This window comes from Oncorhynchus tshawytscha, linkage group LG02, assembly GCF_018296145.1.
Source record: "Oncorhynchus tshawytscha isolate Ot180627B linkage group LG02, Otsh_v2.0, whole genome shotgun sequence".
Taxonomy (NCBI): domain Eukaryota; kingdom Metazoa; phylum Chordata; class Actinopteri; order Salmoniformes; family Salmonidae; genus Oncorhynchus; species Oncorhynchus tshawytscha.
This window is the reverse complement of record NC_056430.1, coordinates 32249833-32258150: the sequence shown is the minus strand read 5'-3', so window position 1 is coordinate 32258150 and position 8318 is coordinate 32249833. Positions and strand designations below refer to the sequence as shown.

At 44.1% G+C, this 8318-nt stretch overlaps 1 protein-coding gene across 1 annotated transcript; it reads right to left on the bottom strand.

Annotated features, from left to right (window-relative positions):
- Window positions 1-334: 334 nt before the first annotated feature.
- LOC112217767 (G-protein coupled receptor 61) lies at window positions 335-6377 on the bottom strand. Its single transcript, XM_024378291.2, has 2 exons — window positions 5993-6377; window positions 335-4030 (listed from the first exon to the last, which is right to left on the bottom strand). Exon 2 carries the CDS (start codon window positions 3823-3825, stop codon window positions 2437-2439), a length of 1389 nt encoding a protein of 462 aa, XP_024234059.1. The 5' UTR covers window positions 3826-4030; window positions 5993-6377; the 3' UTR covers window positions 335-2436.
- Window positions 6378-8318: the final 1941 nt, after the last annotated feature.

Below are 8318 nucleotides of genomic sequence, written 5' to 3'. Positions count from 1 at the left end.
GTCTCAACAGCAACCTTGATCAATGTTTAGAGAACGAACAGAGATAGGATGGTATTTAATAAGCTTCCTGGCCTTGGAGGGGCAGATTGTTGTGAGCTCTTCTATGTATCACACCACTCTCACTTGTGCACAGGTCTGTTAAATCCTCTAAAATTACAATCATCTTCATCTTGTCTTTCATCCAGCATTTCATCACATAGATCTATGATTCCTAACAAGCTAATGAAAATAGAGATGAGGTTAACAGTAGACCTGCACACATTCAAACATAAAGTACCAAATAGAAAGATGTCATACATTTATTTGTTAAAACAATCTATAAATGAGTCAGAAGCCAGAAAGAAAATGTTTAATTTTGTACTCTTGCGTTAACCATCTATGGTTTCACAGGGCTGATGATACCTCAAAGTGTCCAGTACTGTTCTGGACAACTCAAACGACTCTAAATTCCCTCACAATGTGACACCAGAGAGAGCAGACGTAAAGCAGGCGTCATATCAAGCCTCTCAGACAAAGCCTTGTCCAGCTGCAGAAGGAAAGCAACCCAGGGAGCATAGAGTAAAAAATATGTGGCATGACTTACACAATATCTTTTCTATCGGTACATTGCGTGCTGACCTTCAAATGAAATCAATCTTGTATCTGAGGTAGAGAACCCTGAGGAGCAGGACTGTTAAATATAATTAGGTTTATTACATTCTCCAAACTGTTGCTCCACAGCTAATCAACACACACTGAAAAGACAGTTACTGTATACCATTTGAATACACCATTGTCTTTTGTTAATTAATCACAAAAGATACAGTAATCAATAATACCTAATAATAATAAATAATTTGCAATAATTAAATGCTTAAGTTGAACTCACTATTAGTTTTTTAAGTCAAACATAAAACACAGCTACATTTGTAGAACGACATCTGTCAAAATCTTAATTGTATAGAAATGTAATGTAGTGCATCAGTTAACAAAAATACTCCTGCCTTAACTGAATGTCTGCCAATGTACTGAACACCTTCCCATGTCAATTTGAGGGGTACTGTACTATCTAAATGGTAGATAGATGATACATAAATGTACTTTTCTGACAGACCAGAAGTAGTTTAGGAGGAGTTAAGAAAAGATTGCCTACATCCTCACTGTGGTCACAACAAACCTGGTCTGCTTATGGGAAAACACAGATGATGTGTTCAGGAAAAGCACCAGATAGAGGGGGTATCTGCCCAGAGGTTTACCTATCAACAACAGGTGGCTGATCCATGGTACTTCTTACTTCATACCCTACCCTACCATCCTCTTCAGAACCAGGGCACAATTACGGTACAGTAGCTCTGTCATCATCTCTAAAAGGCACAACTTATCTTTATCGTAGAGACATGGTGACCACTCACTCACTGTCTACTATACATCCGTGTCATGATATTTTACAGAGGTAAAGGGATTAGGAAAACTTCATATTTTCAAACATGACTTCCTGCACTCCAACATTGGTGTCTTTGTTCTGCAGCTTACATAAATAAGCTGTCATAAATCAGTTCCTCAAAAAGTAATTGATCTGCCAGTATTAAATATTAGATACATTATTTGTGGATGCCTTCTGAAAGTCATAGATCCTGATATGGTTTAAGGTATGCTAATAGAAGGAAAGTAATCTATATCCTCTTTGCTCAAGGGCTTGTTTGGTTTGAAATCCAAAAGGAAATTCTCAGAAGAGATAATGGTCACACTTTATTTGGATAGTCTGGTCACACTATCAACAAACTATCTGTTGATAAGCAACTGCTTGCTAAGGATATGGTTAGGGTTAGGTGTAGAATAAGGTTTAAGGTTAGGCTAAGGGTTAGGATAAGAGTTAGGGTTAGTAGATAGCTACTTTAAATGTTACTGATAGTCTGTATATAGTCTGTAGAGCTACAAATGGACTATCCAAATAAAGTGTTACTGAGATATCTGTATTAATAACATACTGGCCCTATCAATGCGTTGTGAGGGAAAAAATGTATGTAAAGAATTACATCTTTAAAACTCATTCTAACAAACAACACCAATATTGGCATCACTGGCAATATTAGCCTGTTCCCTGCAGCTACAGCTGTGCCATTTTGTCTTTCTCCCAAAAATGCCTCGACCCTTTCCCAGCAAATGATTCCAATGGAAACATTACTCAAAGAAGATCAATTCCATAACATTACAGCATTTACAGAATGGAAAGTGAAGCTGCAAAAAGTGATCCAGGACAATACAGACTCCACAAAAATCTCAGTCAATTTCCCATTGCACAACTTTTGAGTTTTAAGAATAATATAATCAAAAAGAAAATATCAAAACATTGTATAGTAATACTCTGTGACGTAAACCAGAGTGGTTATGTTACTGTGGTAATTGTTATCCAAGTAACTTTTTGTGTTGGTTTTTACATCAAATAAATACAAAAACCTAACTGTCTGATAGGATATGGTTGTTTTTAATCTGGTGATGCTCAAGGAATTCTGAGGTCTCCTCTGCAATCTGTCCTGGGATGCGGAAGTCGATGGGAATGGGTTGAGGGGGCTGGGCCAGGGGCCGGCAGGTCTCTCCCTTGGGGCTGGAGGTGCTGTGGGAGTCCTGGGGATCTAGGTTGCAGCCAGTGCCCTGGAGGAACTGCAGGAAATTCTCCTCTATGGATCCCTCACGGCTGGGCAGTCGGTCCTCCTCTTCTGTCGCCCGGCGGAACAGGCAAGGCACATGCTTGCCAAGCTCCTCACGGATCTGCCGGTTCAGACAACCATAGAAGAAAGGGTTGGAGGTGAAGCAGAAGTAGCCGATCCACGTGACGACCTCCTCCAGGGGGCCCAGCGTGGCTGGAGGGCTAGAGGCCAGAGCTGAGTACAGATGGAAGGAGAAGTAGGGCAACCAGCAGCACAGGAACTGTCCTCCCACTGCTGCTAAAACTGCTGCCGCCTTGCCCCCTCCGAATGTGCGGTGAGGGGTGTCGCGCCCCACCCCTGTCCCCGTGCCTGTTCCTGAGCTGGTCACCATGGTGGAGCGGCTGCTGAGCGACTCGGAGCGCCGGCGGCGGGGCGTGTCCATCCAGGTGGGCAGAGGCCCATGATGCATTGCCGCAACCCGCGCCACCTTGAACATACTGCAGTACACCACCAGGATGACCAGCAGCGGGCACAGAAAGTACACCAACGTGAACAGGACCATGAAGGCCATGCGGTTCGACCCACCCCCCGTCCAGTGCAAGGAGCAGCGCCTGTGACTCTGAGCTGGGGGTGAGGGGACACCCTCACCCCCTCCCCCAACTCCAACACCTTCCAGAAAAGGAGTCCTCCCGCCCTGTAAGGCCCAGGCCAGCAGCGGCAGGGCTGACATGGCCAGGGCTTTGACCCATATCCCCACCAGGACTGAGGCCACCAGGCCCAGGGTCATCTTCACCTCGTAGCGCATGGGGTGGATGATGTAGTAGTAGCGCTCCACGTTGATGGCTGAGATGGAGAGGATGGCGGCGGTGACCAGGCACACACTGAGGAAGAGGTAGCTCCGGCACAGGGCTTCGCCAAAGAAGGCCCTGCCTGAGAGCATGCCCAGGGGCATCAGCACCAGGGCTGCCAGCAGGTCCACCAGGCACAGGTGGAAGACAAAGGCAAACTTACGGAGCTGTGGGGCCTTGGCGATGACAGCCATTACGGCCCCGTTGCCCACCACGGCCAGCAGGTCCATGAGCAGCATGGCGAGCAGTGCTAGTGACTGGGACAAAGCCCCGCTCTCAGGTGACTCAGAGGCTGAGGTGTTGGGCATGGGCTGTGAGAAGGGGAGGGAGGAGTTCCACAACGGCTCCATCGGATGGCGGGACAAGGTAGACAGAGGGTGTCAATCACAGGCCCATCACCCATCCTTCACAGCCAGGGAGCAGGGCCAGGAACCAGAGGCCCAGTCTGGGAGGAGGTCAGATAACAGCAGCTCTGTAAAAGGGGCCTGTGAGCCTGGGTCATCCTGGGAATGCTCAACCTCCCTTAATAACCTCCTCAGAAATGCAGGCCTTCTCCTAGGAACAGAGAAGTAGGATGAAGGACATTAGCTACTGCAATTCACAATGGCTGACACCGGACAATAGAACAATGTCACTGTTTTTCTGCAGATGGACATGGTTTTATGAGATAATCCTAACACAAACTCTGTCAGAGCTCTATGGCAACCAGTATTATTTTAAGATTAATTCATTAGGGTGACAGTTTGTAAAATTCTTATCAACTCAAATCTGTGGGAAACTAATCCAAAGGCAATACATTAATCCATAACCAGTGTTTGAAGGGACTAATTCCTAATTAATTCCTGATGAAAGGAGAGGACATTTTGCAATGTGTTTTCAACATGTTGAGGACTGTGTGTATTGTGTAAATTGAACCACTATGCAACATTTTGAGATTGAATAAGAGAGTAAACCACACCCATGGCTTTATGGCTCCTGTTTAGTGTCAAGCCACATTGTCCCTGTAGTGTTTTATGAACACTATTTTCCCCAAATAAACCTCCCAGTGGGAGTTCCAATCGATTTATACAGCAACATATGATGGTGCATTAGAGTCTTCCATTGTCAGAAAAGTGCACTATTTTTATTTGATTAATGCCCCAGGCCTGCCCCGGTTGAACCGGGTTAGCGTTAATTGCATTCATTTTGGAACCGGGCTGCCTCCTGGGCTTGAGTCAGGTGCCCCGTGTGGGCCGACGGCGAAGTTGGCTCAAAACAAAAGTGATGTAGGCCTAGGTTAAGCATGTGGAGTAATTAATAGGATTCTGTGTTTTCACATGCAAGGGTGATTGCTTTGATAATAAAGCTTTATCAGCTTTCCCAATGAAAATTTGTTTGAATTTTAAAACATACATTTAATTGAAAATGTTTCTGAATGATGCAGCGTGCTGCCTGCCTTGTTGCCAACATAGCAGAGCAGCACAGATTACTGTTAGATTTGAGAAGGGCATTCCTCCCTCACCGCTTTAGCCCATTCACGTCACGGGCCATAGCCCGGTGCACTTAATTGAAGTCCCTCATTGTGCAATACCCCCACTTTGACTGTTGAGTGACAGACTCAACTCAAGCACACCTGTCAACTTTGGCCACACCCACAGCCCTCATCTATGAAACCTGCTACTAAAACCGACCAATACACTTTGATTTGATTCATGAATTTAATATTCTTGTTATTCTGGTTGTCTTCTAAGTTTGTGGTTACGTTGAGTTGTAGCCTAATAATTCTGATTGTATCCATTTAGCACAGTCGTACTTCCTGACACAGTATCTCATGTATCTCATCTTCTTCCTCCTCCTCTTTATCCTCTTCCTTCCCATCCTCCTCATCCCCCACTCCAATACAATGATAATTGCTTTTCTTCCGTACCCTGGGGCTCTTTTTTCTTAACAATATCACATACAGTTTAGGCCTAGGTCTGGTCTTGATATGTGCTAGCAGACCTACAGCACATATCAAGACCAGACCTACAGCACATATCAAGACCAGAACTACAGCACATATCAAGACCAGACCTATAGCACATATCAAGACCAGACCTACAGCACATATCAAGACCAGACATAGGCCTAAACTGTATGTGATATTGTTGAGAAAAAAAGAGTCCCAGAGTATGGAAGAAAATCAATTATCATTGTATTGGAGTGGGGGATGAGGAGGATGGGAAGGACGAGGATAAAGAGGAGGAGGAAGAAGAAGGGAAAGGGCAGGAATACATAGGATTGAGTGTCATTCTAAAGGCACCCTTTTCCAGTGCTGTGTACTCTGCAAGTGCATATTGGGACAACACATCTATTACATTCCCAGTCTAAAGGGACCAACCCATGCCCAACATTACAACACCATGTTACAGTATCAAGACTGGATCACATAATATATTCTACATTCAAGGAGGACTAGAGGAGGAAGATAGAACTACAAATAAAGAGAGAGAGGGACGGAGAGAGAGACAGAGAGAGAGACAGAAACCCACAGTGTACCTGGATCAGGGCAGGTTTTGAGATGATGTAGTCTGCTGTCTGTTCTGCTCTGCTCTTTAAGGATATTAAGCTGGTTGGTTAGCTCCCAGTGCTGGGATGCAGGATAGACATCAGTCAGCCGCATGCGTTGTGTATGGTGCTGACTGCTGCTATGGCACTCCCCTTCTTTATCAGACTGCTCTTCTTCTCCTCCTCTGCCTTTGCCTCGTCTTTCGGTTATTTTCCGGATGAGGGCAGCTGTGTTGACAGTGATAGATTTAAGGGGATGAGAGAGAGAAAAAAGAAAAGGAGCAAATGTTGTCTCCCTCTACTTGCTAATGTAAACCGCACACTCACACACATATAAACTCACTCTCTCCCTCTCTCTTGCACACTCACACACAGTGACTGCAGAGATGGAGAGGGAGGCAGAGGCACAGGCATAGGACCAGAGCCACTCTCTCTGCTGGGTCTTACTGCCCCTGATGTTTGGCTATCATTTTTATTTTGCATACAGAGGGTTAAATGTTAAATTAATGGAGATAAATAGAGAAAAACAGAATGGCTTATGTAGATGTTGGGTTTTTTGTTTTGTTTCTCAGGACAAAATAAAAATGTGATTTTTTTTTTTCCATAAACGCTCCATTACACAAAGAATGGAAAGAAAACTTAGCCCAGAGTCTTTGACCTCTTGACCTCCAGGTGACCCTTTGTTGTGTCACCTCTCTCATGGGTTGTCAATCCCATTCAAACACACCTCTATGGCACATACCCACATGCCCCATAAACATTTACTCAACCTGTCTTGTGAATAAATGTTTCAATAATTACAGAGGGAAAAGGAATCAGTGTGAAGATCACCATAAAGTGGAACCTGGTACTCCCCCCAAGTCCAATGACCCCCCCCCAAGTCTGTACATTTAGCCACTTGTGGTTTGAAATGGTAGATATGGCTAATATATACGATTCACACTGACCCAAGTAGTCTCGACAACAACCACGATTAATGTTTTGACCAGTGCCCAGGTACTTGGAGAACGAACAGTGATAGGATGGTATTTAATAAGCTTCCTAGCCTTGGAGGGGCAGATTGTTGCAAACTCTTCTGAGTATAACACCACTCTCACTTGTGCACAGGTTTCTGTCTGTTAAATCCTCAAATTACAGTTGTCTTCGCCTTGTCTGTCATCCAGCATTTCTTCACATTTGAGCAAATCTACGCTTTCTTACAAGCTAATGGAAGTAGAGATGAGCCATCACAAATAACTTTCCTAATGGAGAGAGCAAGGTTAACAGGAGACCAGCACACAATAACATATACATTTATTTGTTAAACCAATCAATAAACAAGTCAGAAGCCAGAAAGGAAATAAATAAGTTAAATGTTGTACTCCATCTACCAATAACAATCTCTGATTCCTCTCACATGCTGGTTTCAACTGAGACAAAGAGGCATTAATTAGCTCAGGTCCTCAGTTAAGGCATCAGCACCCATTCCACCCAGACCATCATACTGGGATAACACAGCAGCATTAGTCTCAAGTTGCCACGGTGATCTTCGCTGAAATGAGGAAGACAGTGGCTGATGGACGTTTTCATAAACACTCCCTCTCATTGCACTGCCAGATCATCTCCACTCCACTGTCTATGGGAGACAATGAAATGGAGACCCTGCCAGGCAATATTTCTCAATGCTATGTCTACAGCTGCTGCTGGGTTTTAAGTGCTTTTCATTTGCGTTTAAAGGATGCAGATGGTCATTCATGCACATTAGCATTTATATAATTCGCACCCCAGTTTTCAACTCCCCTAAATTTGAATTTGTTCTCTGGCTGGTACAATCATGGCACTGATGACACCAGTCTATTGCTAGCAAAGGTCGGATCATATTGAAATCAATTGATATTACTTTTACATTTCATATGGGAATACTTGAAAGGCCAGATAATGCTCAGCCTTGTATCCTCTGATGACAACAGAATGGAAATGCATCATAATGTTCTGCATTGTCATCATAACCCGATGCTAACATAATTATGTGATCTAATCATCTGATGATGGTTGCACCCGTCTCTCTTCCTGTTGAACGACTTTCATCATGTCATCACTCTAAACACAAAACAAGCCAGGCTGGACCAGAGCACAGATACAGACACTGTGTCCTCTCACCACACCAACAGCACTATGCTGCAGAGATACGGTTTCACAGTAGTGACACAGGCTTTATGGCCATTTCTAATACTATTGGAAGAGAAGATGGAGAGAGAGATTTAAAAAATAAGGCTGTTCTAGAAAGGTGTGTGAGGAAGATAAAGTGTGTGTGTGTGATTGTGTGTGTCTGTGCATG

Excerpts from the sequence above, each read along its gene's own strand:
- LOC112217767 (XM_024378291.2), bottom strand. The coding sequence starts at position 3,825 with ATGGAGCCGTTGTGGAACTCCTCCCTCCCCTTCTCACAGCCCATGCCC.